We start from the raw sequence: 23,488 nt of genomic DNA on the forward strand, positions 1-23,488 counted from the left end.
ATCCAGCCAACTTTATTCCTATACTTCCTTTGTTTACAACGCAGTATCTTGCAATAGAATCATACCAAGCTTAAACTCACGAATTTACAAAACAGAGAAAGCAGTCAGCAGAGGGAAGCCACAATATCCCCTTTAATCTTAACGAAGCTTTCACAGAGTGTGAATGAGTGTGAATTGATACACAAACGTGCTCTTTCCACTGAGGAACTCACTGTCTGCACTTCTTCTGGGGAGTGAACACCCTTCTCTTCTGAAAGAGATTCACAACGTCATTTCAACCATTCACAATTTCTGCCTTACTTATAGATCCTATAGAATCTAAACTCCCTGAAAGTAGTTCCCCTGTGAATGTTTTCCTCTTTTAATTAACAGTATCAACGTTTTCATTATTACTAACCATTTACTGACATATCTACTATATGCCAGTTCTTCAGATTCAGAGAAATTGCCATACTTGGTCCCCTCCCTTAACTGAACACAACAGTTCATTTGGTTGAAATATGCGAAGTAAGTTAAATTCGAGATAGCTCAGGGTTCTGCAGACAGACAGGATGGAATCTCAGCTCCACTTTAGACTAAGCTTGGAGAAGTGAATTCAACTCTCTGGGCTTCATTTACCTAACCTGCAAAATGAGAATAATCATAGCCATGAAATGTGGTGAGGACAAAATGAGCTAATATACGTAAAATGGAAAACATACTGCCTGACACATAATAAAGAGTACAATATCATAATTATAATTATTTTTGTTACTGTAGAAGGTTTACGGTTTAAGAATTTCTTAGAAAAGATTTTTTAAGTATTCTAAAAATTTTGCAATGTATCACCTTCACCTGAAAGAGGACCAGATCAGATAGGACCTAACACAAACCCAGTGGGAGTAAGAAGAAACCACTTCAGGTGAAAATTCTTCTGACAATACGTCAAGAATCTTCATGTCCCAAGGAAAACAAATATTTTATGTCCACGTTCTTTTTATATACTGCTTCATGACACTGCATTTTCTAAAAAACACATGAGAGCATTTCTATTATTTTGAAGACAAGATGTGTAGTTGCCAGCCAACTCAAGAGAGAAATTATGGCACGTGTGGGAAATAAGAAAAAAGAATTACTGAAATGTTCACCCTGCCCAGAGTCAACCAAGAATAGGACTGAACCCTGAAAGAATTTAATTTCTACCACTGTAAACACACATGAATAAGAACAGTAGAGCAGGTGGTCACCATGATGATTCAAACTGAACCTGAAGCTTTCATCTTCCACAAAATTCAGAGACCAAACTTCCCAAACAGAGGCCATGTCACGGCACATCTCACTAATGTATGTCAATACACTTTGGCAGATAAGCATTCTGGATATTTTTGCTGGATGGAAAGAGAAATGTACAAAGCTTAGGGGTTATAAAACCATTAAAATCTGCTCCTTTTCTTCATAATCCAATTTAAAACTACTCATTAGGAATATATACTGAAGTGCAAATGAATACAATTTTTCAAATTTCAAATTCTAGTCCACTAACCAGACTCTCAGCTAGAAGAAGCCCTTAGCTTACAAACTGATTACATAAACTCAGGTACTGGGAAGGTGAAATGTATTTTCCCATGGTATTCTCAGTGGTAGGGATCAGCATGTGATGGCAAGCACAGAGGGATGGTGGTAGGAAACAGGTGAACTTGTATAACCAGGTCTTGAATAAAATGGTCTTTGTGTACATAAACATATGAGAGTTACTCAATAAATGTAGCAATTTCAAGAGGTGACCAAGTGAAGTCTCCTTAGGCTTTTCTTGGAGGATTTGCAAATGTGCATTGCTTCTTCAGATGTGAAAAAGTTCAGTTAATTATATTTTGATGGAAAACTCTTAAATTACATGGTCTGGACCTTTTTGTATGTAAAGGGCAGCGGGGTGAAATAATAGATAAATAGGGCTCCTTGGAACCTGAAAAGGGAGCAGACATCATAGAATAACAAGCAGGAGTGGGACAAGCAGCAGAGAGACAAAAACCTGGCACCAATAGTAATGGGCTGACTACTAACAACCTCATGCTCTAAGGATGGCATCCCCCTATTGACTTAGCTAAGGAGAATGTTGTCATTGTCACCTCCATTCACACTATCACAAATTGACAGAGCGATCTAATTATACATCAGTCTCAGTCACAGCCTGAAATCTGTAGAGTGAAGTGCAAATTACTTCCTCCAGAAATGTAGTAACAGGATTTTTTTTTACAGAAATCATTTTAAAATGTGTCTGCAAGCACACTCTTATGTGAGAGCTTATTCTTTACAGAACTGGATGGACAAAGTCATAAACAGAGGTCAAGATACTCACAGGCCTTCAGCAAAACACTCAAGCAGTAGGGTTTCTCCTTTGAGGATGGTAAGTGAAGATTTACTGCCACTCTCAGGAGGAGGCAACAGCAGTCTGGGCTTTCTTTGCTTGATTGAATTTGCTATAAAACAGAACAGAAAATGATCATATTTTTTCCAAACTAAAAGAGTTAAAATTCTTTGGCATTAAATCTTTCTTAAAACATACTTAAACATATGTACCTATGTGTATGTGTATATATATATATATGTATGTATATGTATATATTTATACACACACACACAGTACTCATTTTAATACATTTCCATTTAAATAGACTCCACTCTTGCCATGAAGCATGGGTTGTCCCTCAGATACATTAACTAAGGGTAGCACCAAGTTTTATGAAGGTTATGATTCAAACCACATCTTCAAATTCAGAAGTTCAAACATGGTTCAAGATAATTTCTTCATGAAAGCCCTTAAGTTCATTGATAGTCTATGATTTTATATTCTACCCTTTAATCATACCTGGTCATGTTTGATGGCTGTGTATTTTTCTTTAATTTAATGTGCCTAAATATTTGATAATATTCCTGTTATAATACAGCTTCCTGGTCCCTGAACCCAGAAATTCTGATTCAGGAAGCCTGCGGTAGACACCAGCCATCTGTGAATTTATCAAGCTCTTCAGGTGACTCTACTTCAAGTCTCAGGTCCTCAAAGATAAGCACTGTTGTAAAGAATGATTAGCAAGCATTGCCAATAACTATTATATGGAAATGTTCCATTTCTTATTTTTTTAAGAACACTTTTCAAATACAACGGCAAATTAGGAGACTTCCATTTTCAATGCTCATTTTGATTTCATTTCTAAATATTCACAAAATTGTTTTCTGCATCCAATGTCAATGTGATTGGACGTAAGACGGAAAGAGTAAACGGCTGACATTCTGTTATCAGAGCAGAGGAATGAAGGGCACTAGTAGCAGTGTACCCCTTGCTATAAATTCCTTACAAGTGTTCATTTATTGAAAGGTAATTTTTGAACATGTACCATGTGCAATGATTTTTATTGAGTGCTGTGAAGACACAATATATATGGTTGAGTTATTGACCTCAAAATGCTGTAGAGGATGTATGCTTAATCAGTCTACCTTCAAACTGAGGGTGCACCAAGAGGAGCTACCATCTGGCCCTGTGATGTTGCCAGTGTACTAGATATCTAAGTCAAGCCACTGGTCCCAATGATAGAAGGAATATTTGTTGCATTCATGTAAATGATTCTTCTCACTATGGAAAAATAGCCTATTATATAATTCAGGTTTACTCAGGCATCTTCCATAAAACACTAGCTCTGGTAGATGCTCTATGGAAAAAAATAAAAAAGATTTCATAACAAATGAGTTTGGAAAATGCTGCAACCTATATTGTTTCTCAGAGTCACAATGGACAACTGCATATTAAATATTCTGAGAAGTCTTGCAAGAAAAAAATTTAACTTTCTTAGACCCAGCGCTTTCTCAACTTCTGTTGAGACGCGACCATTTCTTTTTCCTTTCTTTGTGTAACAACTATCATCCAAAATGTTTATCAACCATGAAAGAGATTTTGGCAGACACAAAATAATTATTTCATTAAAAATATATAGTTATAGGGGCAGGCCCGGTAGCGTAGTGGTTGGGTTTGCGCACTCCACTTCGGCGGCCTAGAGTTCGCGGGTTTGGATTGCGGGCACGGACATACACACCACTCATCAAGCCATGCTGTGCAGCATCCCACATACAAAATAGAGGAAGACTGGCACCGATGTTAGCTCAAGGACAATCTTCCTCAGGTAAAAAGAGGAAGGCTGGGGCCGGCTCCGTGGCTTGGTGGTTAAGTGCGTGCGCTCTGATGCTGGCGGCCCGGGTTCGGATCCCGGGCGCGCCCCGAGCCACCACTTCTCCGTCCAACCCGAGGCCGAGTCCCACGTACAGCAACTAGAAGGATGTGAACCTATGACATGCAACTATCTACTGGGGCTTTGGGGGGAAAAAAATGAATAAATAAAATCTTTAAAAAAAAAAAAAAAGAGGAAGGCTGGCAACAGATGTTAGCTCCAGGCCAATCTTCCTCACACACACACACACACAAATATATATAGTTATATATTACATATATGTGTGTCTATTTTATATGTTAATTATATCATATATAAATATATAGTTATGCATCTATAAATATCACTCCTTTTGCATATATTTAAGGGGCAGGGAGGCAACAGAACCCTCTATGCTAAGGGGTTTTCCCTAACCAAAATATTAGTATTTTAATAAACTCATGATGATATTAAAGAAAAAATTCAAATTCTGAGATGACAATGAGCTACTAAAGGTGAAAATAAATGTCAACACTCTATACATGATCAACTTACCCTTGGAACCAATTTCTGTGGATGAACTGGAGTCATTAGCATGCTTTACTGAAATAAAAAAAATGGAAGAAAAAAACTCACAAACATAATGGTAGATGCTAATACCAATAAAGAATGAGAGTCATATTTTTCTCAGGAAAATTACAAATGAGGTATAACCATGCTTCACTAGAACATCGTCTCTGGGGATATAGTTGAAAAAATCATTATAATGAGCTTAATCTTAAACTACCACAGATGATTCCAGGTGGAGAGGATACAAATTATAGCTCCATTAAAGAGAATTGAGGCTGGCTAATGGATGCTATAGTGAAGCCCTGGCATAGTGTAGCTACACATAACAACGAAAAAAATATCACAAACCAAATTAGACAACGGAATGGTAATGCCAACTTCTGACTCTACAAGAGCCAATTATTCAGTCAGTGAACTGTTGGGGATTATCTCTGCCCTTTGAACCTTATGGCTCTTTCTCCCACTAATGACTTTTTCCCATTTGGGAACCCAGACTGGCATCTGCAGAATCAAGTAGGAAAGAGAAGCAATTCAAATAACTCTGCCAATTTGAGAAGGACAAAAACGCTTGATGTGATAAAAATTGTACTATTGCGTCTTTTTATTTTTGACTGTGTTATTTTATCCCACATTTTCAGCCTGCTGGTTTATCCAAGATCACGGTGAATCAAAGCCTGAGACTTGCTTAGAAAACTCTGAAATTTCGCTGTGTATTTCGCACACTAAAAATGACTAGATCCTGCAGACGTCAAATGAAATACATTTGTACTGTGAATTGAGATTTGATTTTCTGGCTGCGAGAGACAGAGCTACTGTAGATCTGCAGCTGCAGATGTCTCTTTCATCTGGATGAAGTCTCTAGAGTTGAACTAAACAATGGTTGAAAATATCAACTCAGCTCTAACTGGCTTTGGCCGGAATGAAATTACAGACACATTTGTATTCAGCATTCATGGTGGAACAATAAATTATTTGGACTTACAACTGTTAACTGTTAGTTTCATTGGCATTTTCTGCACAATCGTCCTTAATCTTGGGAATGCAGCAAAGCAACAGTAATCATTCCGACTGTCTTTTTCTTCCACATTTGCGAAATACAGATCTCCCTTTTTACTCATGTACACTCTTTCATCTTGTTCGATGTGTTCTAATTCTGGAAAGAAATATCTTGTCATTAAAAGGGGCAATTGTCCTTTATTGTGCCTCATCTCCCTTTTTAATTTTCCTTTCTTTTATATTACTTCATTTTATGTTATTTTTCATGTCTGTTCTTCCTATTCCTCTCAAGTCTGGTCTTACTATAGGAGCAATGAGCGTGCAAGAAATAAAAAACAAAAAACAACAAAACCCCTGGGAGCATGCTTTTCACCATTAAGCAAATAAGTCTACTGGTGGACAAACAGTCTGTGCATTCTACCTCTCCTTCCTATCTAGGCCTCTACTTCTGCTCAGTGGGTCTGCATTAGCTTATCTGAAAACTGGCCCAATTCAGATAATGGTCTAATTATTACTTTTATTTTCCTAGGATCATATTTCTTTAAAACAGATCTCCCCAAAAGTTGTATATGAGATATTAATCTCTCTTTCCTGGATGCAATCTGGTAAGTTCGAGGGTGAATGGAGTCTGGAACATTTGGCTGCAGCCAAGAGTAGCTTCTTTCGCTTTTCTTCTGAGCACTGCACAAACACTATCATTTCTCTCCGTGGCCCACAATGAGAAAACATTTGGGGAGCACTACTAAGGCACATGCCAGAAGTGGGCTTTATAAGGAGCTGGAATTTCAACCCAAAAGTTAGTAAAAATTTTTGGTAAATTAAACCCAAATCTTAATACTAATTTCTCTGTAGGTCACTGTGTGTAGTGGGTGGAACATTATCAAAATAGAAATATAAAGCTAGCAACACAGACACAAGCCATCCTCTACTTCAACATGCATAAAATCCCAAAGGTAAGTAAGTTGTTTGGAATATAGAAAGTATTTTCTTCATAGACATACTTGATCCTATCAATAGCCTCTACTCTTTTCAGATATGATAAAATCAAGAGACATATTTAGCGGTTCTCTGGGGTTTTCATATACACACTTAAGTGTATATTTAGGACTTGGAGCAGACTATAGATGGATCTAATTTTTAAAATCTATTTGATTCCACATTGATAACTTTGTATTAATTTTTAATCTTTGGTTTCAGTATGTTATCTGATATGATGCAGGAAATTAAAATGTCCCCCTATTGATGGACAGAATGTTACTTACCAATATTCATCCAATAAATGTGTAACGGCGGGAGGCCTTTGGGAGGGTTGCATGGGAGGACAATTGGATCTCCCTCCTCCACTTCAAGAGGGTCAATTTTTTCTTTTGGGAATTTTGGAACATCTGGTATAAAAAGCCATTTTAAGACATTATTTTAAAATTAACTTTTAACGTCATAAGTAATATCTTAATGCATTCTTCTTTTTAAAAATTAGAGCATTTTAATAAACTTAACACCCCAAATCTTGCTTCTTATATCTCCCCTACAGAGGTAAATACTGTTAACAATCTGGAGTGCATCCTTACACAACTTTAAAAATGCTTCTGCATTTTATAAAGTAGACAACAAATATTTTTGCTAGGTAACATCAGTAAGGGAATAATATGCTTGTGCATATTTCTCAGTGCAGAGATGTAAGCCCTGAGTCACAGGATTCGCTCATTTTAAGTCTTGATACATATGAAATCTTTGTTCTCCAAACACAGTGATTTCTTTTTAGGCAGATACATATTCTCCGTCTCTTGCTTTATTGTGAAGCCCTTGAATGTGATTGGCAAATATTCCATTCAGAGCATTAACCCAACTAAATAAAAAATTCAAAGCCCACGTGGGGAAAATGGTATGAATACAATGAAAAGCCAAATATGACCACTTTAAGTTGCAAAGAAAGCCATTCACATTGAAATCACTCCAGTAAATGAAATTGTAAATGAAATGGAACTGATGTAGGAAAGGAGAATTTGCAATATTTCAATATACTGTTTCTTTCCCATGCTGGACTCAATTTCCTAAAATAGCAATGCAGTTACAATGGTGATATAAGTCGGAATGGTGCAGAATTTGAAATGCAGCACTGATGTTTGATATTTTTGTGAAATTACTTATAAAATAGTTTTAAGAATATTCAAAGTGTATTCTGCCTGAGCATTATATTGGTACCTTTCAAGTGTGTTAGGGGAATTTGCATTATAGAACTCCACAGGCTCTTACGGAAGAGCAGGTATTTACAGTATTTCTGACTTGATGGAATTTATCAGGGGGTGTTCCACCTCTGTATTTCAACAGATTATCATTATTCTTGGAAGTCTAAAGATATACTCATTTATTGTAAAATTTCTTCCTGAGCAGCTCTGTGCATTTCCTATATATTTGTTTCCTTACCCCTCAACCCCCACCCCCAACTCCTCAGTGGTTGAGGGAATTTGCTGACATTTCTCTGATCAATGTACCAGCTGGTTACAACGAATTGCTTTTTGTCTGAATTCAAGGACCTTTGAAGGCTTAACATTGCAGGGGGCAGTGTGGTTATTACAGTGCCTTTGCAAGTTTCAGGAGGCAGGCTTCAGTGCTCTGTATACATTCAGTCATGTGGCAGTCCTCAGTGGATCCCCCCTCGGTCATCTCATTCTAGTATACTTTTCCTTGCAAGTCTGGAAACACATTTGAGATGGCAACTATCTCGGAATCACGCTTTTGCTCTAGGCAGCATGAAATTTCCATCAAAAGGCAGGAAAGCACGCTTAGTACATTTACTACGTTAAGATCTTGCAGACAAAATATCTTTGTCACCTATTTGTGAAAGCCTTAGCTTTGACTGAGAACAAATTGTTTTGTGAGTCATTTTGCAGAAAGTATACCTTAGGCAAGTAAAGTGTAGTAACTTACAAAACTATTATGTACCCAAAGCTCCAAATTCAAATCACTTGTTTAGTGTAACTTGTTATAACTGAAGTCCAGTGTTCACTGGTATTAAAGTTAGCAGTGTTGTTGGGTAGTTAATAAATCTGTTTATACTCAGATACAACGGGCAACAGAAGAAGGGAAACATAGATTAGAAAATAGAAAGAGCATGTAATCTTGTTTTATAACAAGCAAACTTTACAGTGCCCAATATGAATACACAGTTCCCTGGGTGATATCTATTGTAAAGCAGCTAATTAATAAGATGCATAAAGTCCTCATTGGAGAGCTGCCCCCTCAGAGCATTCAGAAAAATCTAATGATTCAAACAGATAGCACTGCCAGTGAAGCACTATCATCCCTGCATTAATTAAATCTAGACTATAAAATTCTAATTCTGAAAATGTAAATATGTAATTCAACTGGCTTCTAAGCCATCAATAATAAAAAGTAAAATTTATAAGTCTACCAAACCCTTTATCACATGCCATAAATCTTTGGAACAGCTTTTAACCAAAGATGAAATTAATATCTGGATATAGGGAAGAATATTTATATATTTAATAATTTAATGTCTGAGAATAGATATTGTAAAGGACACTAATTTGTCAGATTTTTTTAAGTCTTATTCTTTGACTTTGAAACTATTTAGTGAATCTGATGCCATGCTAGAAAATGAACATTATAACATCCACAGATAAATGTGAAATTTAATTACTGTAACTCAACAGCAGGCACGCAGTCTTCCTTAATTCAGATAAAGAAATGACTCCACTTAACAATAACTCCAACCAATGATTTTGCTAATTGTGTTTCTCTGGTGATAAACATTAGCATTGTTGGGTTTGGACAGATGCGATACTTTTAAAAGTGAATTGTAAACAATCATTTTTCTTTTGTGTGAGGCAACTACACTGCTTTAGCTTGCCAACTTATTTCAAATGAGTACTCCAACAACACCAAAAACAAAACAACTTAATTGTATTTCAGTACGACTGGACTTGACCATGGAATGGCTTCTCCGCAAAGGGATCAGAATCTTACCTGCACATCAGCATCTACTTAAGCAGGACTTTAAGAATGTTTTGAAATCCCACAAAAACCAAGTCTGGATGAAGTCAATTTCCTTTTTATATAATGTTATTACCAGTCCATCTGCCTCAGGAAATAAAGCATATCACAGCAGCCATCTCTTTACTTACTCCAATAGGCTTCCACAATTATTTTTCAGTATAGCAGACAAATTGCCAGTACAACTCCAAGGGTGTAGGTTCCTGAAGACTTCCCCAGTTAGAATCTAGAGGGAAAAACTTCCCTAGACACAAGCTGGCTGCACACCCGTGTCCTTACTGGAGCTATCAATACCCAGCAAACCTGCAAATCCAAAATCTCCAGGAGCTCTACAACTTGAGCTGCTGACAATGAGTTGTGAAACTCATCATCTCAATTCTTTCAACCTAAGATACTGAAAAAATAGTGTCTTCATACTTGAAATATAGAAGACGTCTGAAAAAAGATTTATATCTATAGGATATCCTATAGGATAAACTGGGTTCTAGCCCAGAACCTAAAACTAACTAACTGGCTATGTAGCTTCAGACTAACATCTTGATCTTTCTGTGCCCCCTTTTACTTTTCTCTGGCATCCTAGAATCCTTTGAATTCATCTCTCTGGGCTCCTCAAAAGTCTCACCAGGTTAGGAGCTTCTTAAGAGAAGGTATTTTGTAAAACATAAGCTGTATAATCCCACCACACCAACATGCTTAATAGTGAAGAGTAATAATAAAATGGCATCAGGGTAATTTAAATAAACATAAGTCATGCTAACTAACCCCTTGGATAAAAAAAGTACTGACAACATAACCACTACCAAGTTGTGTAACTCTACAGATTATCTTTCTCTGGCACTCAATGAATAAAATCAAGTCTCCTTATGTTCTCCTACCTATCTATGAGTCGGATATTCTACTGCCAAGGTGTTTTCAACAAAGAAGTACAACGCTTTTCAGCTCATCTAGAGGATGCGTTACCTGAATGATCAAAGCATATGCAACACTGTATAGTATCGGGTTATAGGCATTAACTCTGGAGCCAGCTCCTTGGGGCTGAATCCTGGCTTCTTCACTTACTACGAACCTGTTACTTAACCTGCTTCAGTTTCCCCTTTCATAAAATGGAAACTGTAATGACACCTCACTCATTGATTTATGTCAAAGTTTAAATAAACCATTTCATAAAAATCAATTAAAATAGCGCCAGGCACTTAAACATCACTCACTATATGTTGGCTATTATTCAAATATTTTCAGTTTGCCTGGTAAAGCCAGCCACATTGTATAGAAATGAGAGGGGCAAAGGGACAAAGAGTTTTCTTCTACTGCTGCTTCTGATTTTCCCTGTAGCCTCTATTGTCACAACTACATCGAAACAAGTGTAATTTTATGCAAATATTTGGAATTAACTTTTTCAAGAGAAGGTAGGGAGGGCACCAGAGAGAAAGAAATACTATTTTTTTCATGTAGAACCTATCATTTGTTTAACGAATTATTTCCCCCTCCCCTCATCATTGGGTTAACCTTCCTACCTCAAAGAGCTTTATCTATTTTGACTTCTCGCTCTGTTTACAGGACTGGCCTGGTGAGCTCTTAAGTGCCTTACATTTCCCTTAAATGTAGTTGGCAAATTGCTTACAGTCTGGCATCATTATCATGAATGCATGCTAGTGAGCTCACATGCTGTATCACCTCTAACTCGTTTCCGTCTGTAAAGAGATTTAATTGATTCCCATTTCCTGTCGAGTACTCCATTAATCCACTTAGGACAACAGAGAAATAACATTGCCTTTCAGTCCGTGAACTCATAATGAATTCACGCTAAGGAAGGATGCCCAATTCAGGCCATTTCAATCTAGTCATTCACATACTCTGACGGATGAGAGCAAAATCCTTGCCCTTAATTAAACCTTTAAAACTCAAAGTTATACTCTCAACTGAACAAATTGATCTTCTTTGGTCGGTTTGCATATAGTAGTGGAAGAAATTAGCATATACTACTCTACTCTGCTTTTGCTACCCTACCCCTCCCAAATCAGAGCAGCAAATAGTTGGTGTGTGTCTCAAGGAAATTGTCTTGAGGAATCTGAGGAAGCTACACAAATGTATAAACCCAGTAAACTAGTAATTCTAATTGGTTTCCATTAAAAGAGTATATAGAGGATTTTCCTAAGGCTGCCATTTCTTTAACAGTGTGTAGAAACTTAATTTTCATTTTTATTCATTCTTTTATTCCTCAGCCTACGACCCAATAAATCAATCACTGATAATATGCATTTATGCGGCATCTACAAGGCAATGCAGAAGAGGAAGAATAGGATAACATGATGTCTTACTCATTTTTAAGGATGCTAATTAATACAGACGACAATCAAAAGACTCTCCTAAACAGTAATATAACTAAATCCTTTAAAAAGTCCAGAGAATTTACAGATGGATATTCCTAACAGCACTATTTGTAACAGCCAAAAATTGGAAATAATCCAAATGGCCATCAACTGGTCAATGGATAAAAAAAAAAACGTGGTATATCCATATAATGGAATATTATTCAACAATAAAAAGGAACAAACTACTGATATATGCTACAACATGAATAAACCAGAAAAACATGCTAAGTGGAAGAAGCTAGATGGAAAAGATCATATATTGTATGATTCCATTTATATGAAATGTTCAGGAAAGAAATTTACAGAGGCAGAAAGTAGATTAGTGATTGCCTGGAGCTGGGGGTGGGAAGAGCAAATATCTACAAATGGGTATAAGCAATCTTTGGGGATGATGGAAATGTTATACTGGATTATGATGATGGTTGTACTAAAAAATTTTATGAAAAAAATCACTGACTGTGCACTTAATACAGGTAAAATTTATGATATATAAATAATACCTCAAAAATTGTCTAAAAAATCAGAGAAAAGAAAAACCAGCATAGGCTGAGATAGACTAGGAATGCTAAGTAGAGAAGGATAATCTCTGCCCTGAAGGATGGGTAGTATTGAATAGCCAAAATAGAATTATTTATATCATCGTGTCAACTCTACTGCTGGTTGTCATAATGAAGGCACAAAAGCAGCTTACCATCTCCCAGACCCACTCACCACCTCCATAGGATGTAAGTTGCTTGAGGACAGTCTTTATTTTGTCCACTGCTATATCTCAAATTACTGATAGTGCTATATCAGAAAGTAGCTGGCACGTGAGGGGAGCTTAATAAAGATTTGTTGAATAATTCATTAACTCTCCATGCCATATCTTGGAAAATCCATTTCATTAAATGATTTCTCCTGTGTGTGAAAACAGTACATTGTGTTTGATTGTTTGTTTGGTTTTTTCTTTGACTCTTTCTTTCCCTAGAAAACTCAACTGCAATGTTGCTGAAAGCAGAAAACTGAACATTGTGTATAAAGGTTTCTGTTTTGGGGAGTAATCACAATGGATTTTCAACTACTGTACTCGTGTAGAAACTTAAGTAGCTAAAGCCTTTAAGGTTAGTCTAATGAAAACTTTAAGAAATGAGAGATATAGGGGGCCGGCCCCGTGGCTTAGCGGTTAAGTGCACGCGCTCCGCTACTGGCGACGCAGGTTCGGATCCCGGGCGCGCACCAATGCACCACTTGTCCGGTCATGCTGAGGCCGCGTCCCACATACAGCAGCTAGAAGGATGTGCAGCTACAACTTACAACTATCTACTAGGGCTTTGGGGAGAAAAAGAGAAAAAACGGAGGAGGACTGGCAATAGATGTCAGCTCAGGGCCTGTCCTCCTCAGCAAAAAGAGGAGGATTGGCATGGATGTTAGCTCAGGGCTGATCTTCCTCACAAAAGGAAAAAAAAAAAAGAAATGAGAGATATAAACTCCAAAGCTTGAATCACAAAGTTTCTATCAATATAAAAGAAAAATCAATTCTCTACAGCTTAAGAGAAGAATCAATTGGTAAAGGTTGTAGAAAGCTTTAAATGGTCTCTGATTTATAAACTCCTAAGAACTGGGGTGGTGGTCCTATTCAACACACAAATGATCACAGAAAGCTGTTAGATGACGAAGTAATTTCAGGAGAGACTGGAAATGATGCATAAGAAACATAATTTGTTTTGCTCTTTTCTGCAGCAGCAGAAAAATGGAACAATTACCCACCACATAGCTCAGATCCAACTCTCGTTTCTTAGCTACAATACTAGCAGATTCCGGCCAGAATTATCCTTATGTTGCTCATGTCTTCACGTGGTCTGCTTAGATATTGAGAGAAAAATTTTTTTTTAATCCTTTAATTGCAGAATCTCATACTTCATTGTGCCATTTCCTTCTGTGCAATAGGTCTAGCTGCTGCTTTTGCCTTTGTGTCTCCATAGCAACCACTAGAATGCAGGCTGGGGATCACTCTAACGTCTTGTCTTCCACAACAGTTTTTAATATCTCTCTCTCATATCTTATTCCATTTAACTGATTTCAGATAGATAGACAGATAGATAGATAGATAGATAGATAGATAGATAGATAGATAGATAGATAGAAAGAAAGAAAGAAGATAATATAGTTTTATGATTCCCAACCACTATTTTCACAGTAATACTTTTTGACCCAGAATTCATGAACATTTCCTATTAAATGTCATTTCAAATCCAAACTTCTGAGACCAATTTCCAAGTTTACATATCACTGCTCTGGCCATTACTATACTATCATATCTCATCTAATAACCTGGTACATCTAATTCAGACAAATCAGTATAATAAAATACATACTTAATAATTTTGTGTATATAAAAATATTATTTATAAAATAAATGTAAAGAATAAAAAAAAAGAAATACAACTAAGACCTTTACCCACCAACCATTATACAAAAAACCTAACATCACTGTTACCTTTCTGTCTGGTGTAGATTCTATCCTCTCCTGATTCCATTAGAGGTAACTAGTATCTTGAATTCTGTTTTTATCATTCTCTTGTTTTTCATTATAATTTTACCACATAAAATTATACCCCTAAACAATATTTTATTTTTTTACATATTTTGAACTTATACAAATAAAATCACAGTGTATTTTCTTTTATTGTTCAATGTATTCCTAAGGTTCCTCAATTTTCACTGCTGAGTAGTAATTTTGTATGAATATACCACAATTTATTTATTCTTTCTACTATGGGTGGACTCATGTTTCTTCCAGTATATTTTTTAATATAAACAATGCTACCACAAATATTTCTGGTGCACATGGACAAGGGGCACACGCACACGGGCAAGAAAATGGACTTGCTGAGTCCCAGGTGTGAGCATCTTCAACTAAGGAGGCAACAACAAAATGTGTCCCACGGACCAAGCAGTAAACTACACTCTCATCAGTGGTGGATACGCGTTATGATGGCTGCAAATTCCCACCTAAATGGTGACCCTCAGACTTTGCAATATTTCCCAATTTTGTGGGATGCAACGCTTTTATTATTTGGGTTACAATTGATCTATTTCTGATTACGAATGATGTTGAGGATATTTTTATATTTTTATTGGCCATTCTAATCTGAGGGGCAAGTTTATGTCTTTTGCCACGTCATTTTCCATTTTCTTCTTAGAGGGTTGTAAAATTACTCATAAATACACATTAAAATTTTTAGTTATATTCATTGGTAATGATTTTTTCTGGGCTGTGGCTTACCTTTTCACTTTCTTCCTGGGGTCTTTCAATGAAAAGAGGATCTAAAAATCAAATGTAGTCAAATGTATCCTTAATAATTTCCTTAATGGAACTTTAATATGTCTTGTTTAAAAAATCTTCCCTACCCTGAGGTCATAAATACATTGTCCAAATCATTTCCTAATTTTTAAAAATAGTTTTCCTTCTCACAGTTAAGTCTTTAATCCCCCTGGAATGAATCTTTTATGAGGTGAGGTAGGACTCCAAACAAATGTTTCTCTACATCGATAATCAGTTGTTCCACACCATTTAGTTTTAAAAAAAAAAGAAAAAAATCCACACTCGCTCTTTCATACATTTTCAGATATATGAGGGTTTGTTTCTGGCTTCTCTGTGCTTTTCCCCTGGCCCCTGTGTCTAACCCTGCACACAGCCAGACTGGCTTAACTACTGGAGATTTACATTGAGTTTTGTTATCTGATAGGCCAAATCCCCCTGAATTGTTTTTATTCTTCAAGAATTTCTACCAGATTTTGCCATTTGTTCCTCAGATATACTTGTGAATCAGCTAGTCACACACCACAAACAGATACACAAACAAAAAATGAACTATAGAGATTTTGATTTCAATTATTCTATATATCAACTCATGAATTGATATTTTAGCTTTCCTGAGTCTTCCAATCCATGTAAATGATATTTTTCCCATGTATATACATATTTATATACAGATATATGTTTTTTTTGCTCAAGACGATTTGCCCTGAGCTAACATCTGTGCCAATCTTCCTCTATTTTATATGTGGGTCGCCGCCACAGCACAGCTGCCGATGAGTGGTGTAGGTCTGTGCCTGGGAACCGAACCCGGGCTGCTGAAGCCAAGCATGCCAAACTTAATCACTAGGCCATGGGGCCAGCCCCACTTTAGATACATTTTTAATGTTTTTCCATAAATATGTATATTTTTCAACTATAAAGTATTCACACCTCTTTGTTGGACTTATTTTCTGCTCCCATATTATTTTTTCTCCCTTCACTGTACTTCCTTTGAGTTATAGTCTATTATCTTAAGTTAGCCCATTCATTTTCATCTAAAATCATATTACCTAATAAGCTTAGATCATTAATTTTCATCCCTTCTTCTTTTCTAATATAAGTTTTTAAGATGAAAAGTATCACTATAATGCTTTAGGTACCTCAAGCACATCTTGCTACGTAAAATTTCTACTATTATCACTTCAAAATATATTCTATTTTCCTTTACCATTTCTTGTTTGACCTATGAGTTATTTAGAAAAATGTTTATTAATTTTCAAAGATATAAGACTTTTCTAGTTTTCTTTTTAGTATTAATTTTAACTTCATTGTATTTTGGTCATATTTTCTTCCTAGCTAATATGTCATCAAATATTGAAAAAAATGTATTGTGCAGTTTTAGGTACAATATTCTATACATGTTCATTAGCTGGAGCTTGTAATTGAGTTCTTCAAATCTTCTATGTGCTTGCTGATGTTTTTCTCTGCTTGAGCTGCCAAATAATGAAAGAGATATGTTACTATCTCTCATTATTCTGATAGATTTGTCTGTTTCTCCTTACAGTTCTATTTTTGCTTCATACATTTTAATATTATATATGCCTTGTGAATTAATCTCCAGGAAGCCTTTTTAAAATAAAGTCTATTGTGACTGATATTAATATAGCCATACCTACTTTCTTTTAAATAGCATTTATCTGGATTGTCTTTTCCATCTTTTCAGTTTTAACAACTCTACATCCTTATGATTTATGTTGCAAATAGTTTATAGCTTTTTTTTTAATTTGGAGCATTTAGTCTATTCACATTCATCTTGAATTAGTGATATATATTTGGATTTATTTCTACATTTTTTTTCTTTCTACTTATCTCACCTTTCTTTCTTTTTCTCTCCTTTCTTATTTTTTCTTCCTTTTCCTCGTACCACATAGTTTGATAATCATTCACAGTTTTTTCTATATCTTTAGTATAATTACTCTATATATTTTCAGACATATACTTTACTTGGAAGAGTCTAGACTTGATCTGTGTTCTCTCCTATAGAATAAGGACTTTCAGAACAATTTAAATCCAGTCCCCTGTCCCAACTTTTAGGATAAGGCACATGTCCTTTTCATTATTTGTTTTCCTGGAGTTTGTGTACATTCTGCCCCCCAGCATAAAGTATCCACATCCTGCAAAGTCTGCGACTTTGAGTTCCTTCAGTGTCTAGAATTCTGCAAGAAGCAATTTCCACGTAGAAGCTAATGACAGTTTTATACATAAGAATTTATTTTGTAAAGACTTTGGTTGGAATCATATAATACTGGATACCTTAAGACCAGAGAAAATAAACGACCAAATATGGAAATTGGTCATCAGGATCTCATACACATAGGTCAAATACGGTAATGATGAAGTCACTTACTCTTGGTGATAATTATTGATAAATAAAAACCTCAATAGCGAAGTAGTTTACAGTTTTCTAAGATTATTCTCTATGGAAGACATTATGAATATATATATCAATTGCAGGTTTTCCTCTCCTAATCGGCTCATATTATTGAAGTTAGGTGGGGCTATGTGACTCGCCTTGCCCTACCTAACAAAACTATGAGCACAAGTTGCATTGGAAAGCAATTTTTCATGCTCTCTGCCTAAGACTCCTTGGCCAAGGTGGCACAAGTTTCACATGGGACAGCCAGCCACAGGATAATGGTATCTCCATCAGCTTGGATCACCAAGGAGACTGCCTGGAGAATAGTGGCCCTGAAGAGGTGCCAGACCCACAGCAAATCGCATAAGCAGGGAATAATCTTGTGTTAACACACAGGCTTGAGGATTACTTGTTACTACAGGATAACTTAGCTGAAGCTAACTGATGATGTATTTAACTTAATTCTTATCCCATGAGGCAAAGTGGGTATTATTTTCTCCCAAGTTACATATAAGGTTACTGAAACACAGCAAAATTACTGTGCTCTCAAGTTCATCATCCTCTAAGTATCAAGACCTGGAAAAGAATTTCCAATATAAATAAAATTTAAGGCAAATATAAGCTGATTAAATTAATAATGTGTTATTTCATTAGGGTCCAGTATAACTCCTACTAACACTTCACAAAAACATTTGTAAAATGAAATCTCCATGGTAATACTTACTTGGAACTATAAATTCTATTTCTTCTGACATAGCAACTCCCAGTTTATTAGAGGCAAAGCAGTGGTATTTCCCTTGAAAGTGAGATATGTGCCCCTCATTTGGGATCTTGAATGTTCCTGAGTTGTTAGATACAATTATTCGAGGATCAGAGAGGTCAAAAGGCTTGTCGTCCTTAGTCCACGTAAACCTATAAGATAAAACAAACAATCATCCTGAAAAATCATAACATATTTCTTAATTTTAAAGTATTGATAAACAAGTGTACAGAAATGATACAACCAAGACATTTTATGGTAAAAAACCATATATTTAACGGAACATAATAAAATACAAATAAGGGCCTCAGAAGAATCTAAGAAATCTTACAAGCTGGTATAGACTGAATGTTTATGTCCCCCCCAAATTCGTTATGTTGAAGCCTAATCCCCAGTGTAATAGTGTTTGGAGGTGGGGCCTTTGGAATGTGGTTAGGTCATGAAGTGGAGTCCTCATGAAGGAGATTAGCGTCCTCATAAAAGAGAGCATTCTTGCTGTCTTCCTCCACGTGAGCTTACAGCGAGAAGACAGCAATCTATGAACGAGGAAGTGGCCTTCACCAGATGCCAACTCCGCTGGCAGCTTGATCTTGGACTTCTCACCCTCCAGAACAGTGAGAAATGAATACCTGTTGTTAAAGCCACCTAGTCTGTGGTATTTTTCTTATAGCAGCCTGAGCTGACTAAAACGCAAGCCATAAGAAAGCTGGTACAAACTGAGAGAATAAAAGTTGAAGGCAGGCTTTGTTCTGTTCCTTTTAAATTAAAGTTATTTTTTAGTTTTTCTAATTAGAAAGGTAATGCAGGATTTTAACTAATATTTTGAAGACTACAATAAATATAAATATATAATATGTCTTTGTGTGTGTATGTGTGTGTAAAGATCACACTCAAAATTCAAAAACACACAAACAAGCACTATTAAGTTTGGTCATACTTCCTAGCAATATTTGTAGACATATTTGCCACATATTTGAGACCTCATGAGTATATATTTTTGCCAGTTGAGTTTTTTCCAGTTATTACAAAGCTATTAAAGACAGTTTTTACTACTATATTATCTTCTGTCATATGGTTACTATTTAAGTTACTTAACTATTTCCATTTTTTCCCTGTTATGAGCAACACTAAGATAAACAATCCTACATATTTATTTTTTGGTACTTGTCCAAATAGGTTTTTGAGTCCAAATAGTTCTTTAACCTAACTCCTTAGAAGTGAGATCAACAGACCAATAACATAAGAAAATTTTTATAGCTTTTGATAAATATTGCAGAATTGTATTTCAGAAAAAATATACACAGTTTAATTCCCACCCAGTATGTGGCAGCGTCAGTTCTATGGACAAGGCTATAAAAAGCCTTTTTTTTAATCTTTATCAATCTAACAGGAAAATAATGCTTCCCAATTTGATTTTATTCAGCATTTTATATACAAATTACCCATGTAAATTTGGGTGTGTTTCAGGAAACCATATTCTTACACTTATCTGATTATTCCTTCAACAGGTATAACAACCTTCATGGGACATATATTTTTGTTAGGGGCATGCCTGCCTTCTGCCCCCACAACTTCTTTTACTTCCTCTCTCTCTGTGTGTTTTATATTTTACTGGTTTTGCTTCCCAAAGAACACAGAATCTATTCTTCCAAATTCCAATGTGTTGACTGGGATCACTTCACGTACAGTGAATTAAACATCTCCATTTGGCAATATGTTATATTTTTTCATTCATTCAACTCTTCTATTATGATCCTAGGTAGAATTTTATAGACCTTTCCCTACAATTTAGATCCCACATAGCTCTTGTTACATAGTTTTTGATGTTGTTTTTGTTGATATTGCTGCCATAACTGCTGAGACTGCTGAATTTGTTCCTTTTGCTATTGTCATGGGATATTTTTTCCTTCTTGTTTTCTAATTATTTTTTAACTGCTTTGTATAGGCATCTAATTAAGCTTTTTTAAAAAAAGACTTATTTATAATTGACCCCTTAATGCAACCCTTCGTATTTACAAAAGCTTATTTTTGTCCAGTGAATTTTCTTGTTTTCATATAGAATATCAAATTATCTAATATCATAATAATATAGTATTATTAATCATATTTTCTCAATATTTATAGTCTTTATTTTATTTTCTTACATAATTGTACTGGGCAAGACTCTAGAAAAACAAGTAATCGTGTTAATCACAGATATTCTATTCTTATTTCTGAATTTAATGGACACGCTAGTAGTATTTCATAATTAAACTCAATACTGGATATTGACAGGATAAACATATTTGATCATTAATCATCTCTGATGATTGTATAGTATTATCTTTTGATATAATAATTCAGTTAATTAATATTAATATATATATAATATTGATTGATCCATATTCACATTGACTAAAGTCGTCTTCATTCCATATAATTCTATTAGTATTTATGTACACCAACTGAATATATTCTATTTCATAAAATATAGAGACAATGATAATTTAACATGTTAATGATATGATAAGAATGATTTTTTAAATATCAAAGATTTAGGCAATAATAATGTTAGTCACAATACAATTTCAAATAATGAATTTTCATTAAATATGTATCTTCTTAATGATATAAAATAATCAAGAAAATCAATAAAATTATGTAGTTTGCCACCCATTTTAGAATCACCTAGAACTTTAAAATCTGGAACTTTCCCCACAGCTTCTCACTCCTCACTCCCAATACACACACATTTCTTTCTCCCTTCCAAAACATAGGAGGTACTTTGAAAAAACTTCATCACTGATTATGATCACCTACAGTAACAATCATTGAATTAATAAAAAATACTAGGTAGTAATATACCATGCAGACAGTATTCTGCCACCCGGGATGACCAAATATTCCTATGACAACCTAAAAAATAGCAAGTAACAACCTATTCACTGAATAAGATATGTGTCACATTTAAAGACATGCAATATGTACAGAACATCATTTATAAATGTAGTAACTTTTGGCTTAATAAATGCTACTTTTCACTAAGTAGAATAAAGGATCTTCTGGTTTTTAGCCACCTTGTTCACTTGCAAGGTAAGGAATTGTTGAATATATCCGCAGTGCCAAAGCCTATGTTAAGCATTTAACATAAGACAATTTATTTTATGGTAAGAATAATTTTGACTGGAAGAAGAACATATGAAAAATAACCAAACTTTATTTTTATGGACATAGTTATCATTCATTTGGTAATCTCTACCTTTAAGCATATGTAGATTTATAGTCCCACCAGCTTATAATAGAGTAAAAAGAAGTAAAAAAGACTGTATACATTTAAACAATTATTTAGTTTGACAGAATACTCACGTAGGTTCTGGATTTCCTTTAGCTTCACATTCAATTTGAAAATATTCATCAAAGGGGAAGGCAACTTGCACTTTTGACTGTTTTATGATGGTTGGAACCTGGTGAACTACATATTAAAATATGTATTTAAAGAATATGCTAATTTAGCTATAACAGAAACACTTTAAACATACTTTCTATATTGATAAGTAAAAGAACTATAAAAGTGAAATTTATAGAACAAATTTGACTTTCTCTTTGCAAAATGTATTTAATTCTAAGGAATATATTTCACTGCCTTCATTTCATGTTGCCATATACGTTCATTTTATTTGAACCTAGAAAAATGTAACAATTTTTAAAGCAGAATAAAAATTACTGTATCATTACAACTTTAAAATACCTGTTTTTAAATCATAGGCATTTAGTCTATGTTAATGTGTATATGCATTTTTACTTAGTTCAGTTATTTTGACAGTTCTTTTTTTCGCTATAGTTTTCTAAGACATTATAATTAATTTACTACTTTGAGATGATTTCCTCCCATTGATATGTGATAACTTATTTATTAATTTTCTTATTATTGGATTTTGTCTTACATTTTTCTCTTTCCAGGTAACACGTACTTCGCTAAATATCCTCAAGCATATATGTTTTTATTTTATTGAGTTAGTGACTTACGATAAATACGCAGCCATGGACACAAATGGTAATGAGTCTAGATAAATGCTAATATCATTTCACAAGGGATATTCACCACAAACAACATAAGTACAGTACAGTGGTCTCCCACATTCTTGTCACCAATGAACACCAGCATTTAAAAACGATAAAATGTTACCAATTATTACAAAGGAAAATATAACCTCTTCATTCTCTTTATTTTTATTTCCATTTATTGCTTTTGTTAACAAATATTTTTCCCTGAGCTTGTTTATTATTTGTCATTTCTCATTTATAAATTTCCCTTTCATATCTTTTTCCCACTTAACTATTAGGGGCTTGAGGTTAAGTTTCTTCCCTCCTTATAGAATTTAACACTAATAATCATTAATATAAAAATAATAGCTAATAAATAATATTTTTAAATGGATTCTACATATTCAAATATATCCCTATATTGTGATAAAATTTGCTAGTGTTTGACAAGTTAAGTAACCTTCAAGACAAATTTACAAAGGGGGGTGGTGACTTTGTCTCTCACCAAATCAAGCAGCTCAATGGCATTTCTGAGAATTGTGACTATTAAATAAGTCTACTAATGCTGAAGATACAAACTTGGATGAAGTTTCAAAGAGGGCACAGATGATGATATATGTAAAGATCTCATGTCAATGAGCACTCAATAGTTTTCAAATTGATACATTACCATTTTTGTACAGTTCTTACACCTAAGAAGGGGACAGAATTGAATTCACAGGGAAGTACAAATGGTTCAGCAGCAGAAACCTGACCTTGGCAAATATGCTTTGAGAAAAGCAATTTGCAGAAAGGCACTGAGCCTGCTTTACATGAGTAATATTCCACAGTGGAGTTACGAATAGGACCCTAAATCCTGTGACATTGAGCCAGGCCCTGAAC

General features: G+C 35.0%; 1 protein-coding gene across 3 annotated transcripts in view; it reads right to left on the minus strand.

The window, feature by feature from the left end:
• Positions 1-23,488, minus strand: part of CHL1 (cell adhesion molecule L1 like) — a 223,129-nt gene that overhangs the window by 56,913 nt on the left and 142,728 nt on the right. For 2 of the 3 annotated variants that reach the window (XM_058563615.1, XM_058563596.1), the window contains exons 4-9: positions 21,929-22,034; positions 18,548-18,735; positions 7,004-7,126; positions 5,728-5,898; positions 4,731-4,778; positions 2,336-2,456 (exon numbers count right to left, since the gene is read on the minus strand). In XM_058563615.1, the coding sequence (XP_058419598.1) occupies positions 2,336-2,456; positions 4,731-4,778; positions 5,728-5,898; positions 7,004-7,126; positions 18,548-18,735; positions 21,929-22,034 (757 nt within the window). The remainder of the gene's footprint in view (positions 1-2,335; positions 2,457-4,730; positions 4,779-5,727; positions 5,899-7,003; positions 7,127-18,547; positions 18,736-21,928; positions 22,035-23,488) is intronic. The other variant, XM_058563606.1, reaches the window with a different exon arrangement.

Source organism: Diceros bicornis, chromosome 2 (genome assembly GCF_020826845.1).
Source record: "Diceros bicornis minor isolate mBicDic1 chromosome 2, mDicBic1.mat.cur, whole genome shotgun sequence".
In the NCBI taxonomy this organism is placed as follows: Eukaryota; Metazoa; Chordata; class Mammalia; order Perissodactyla; family Rhinocerotidae; genus Diceros; species Diceros bicornis.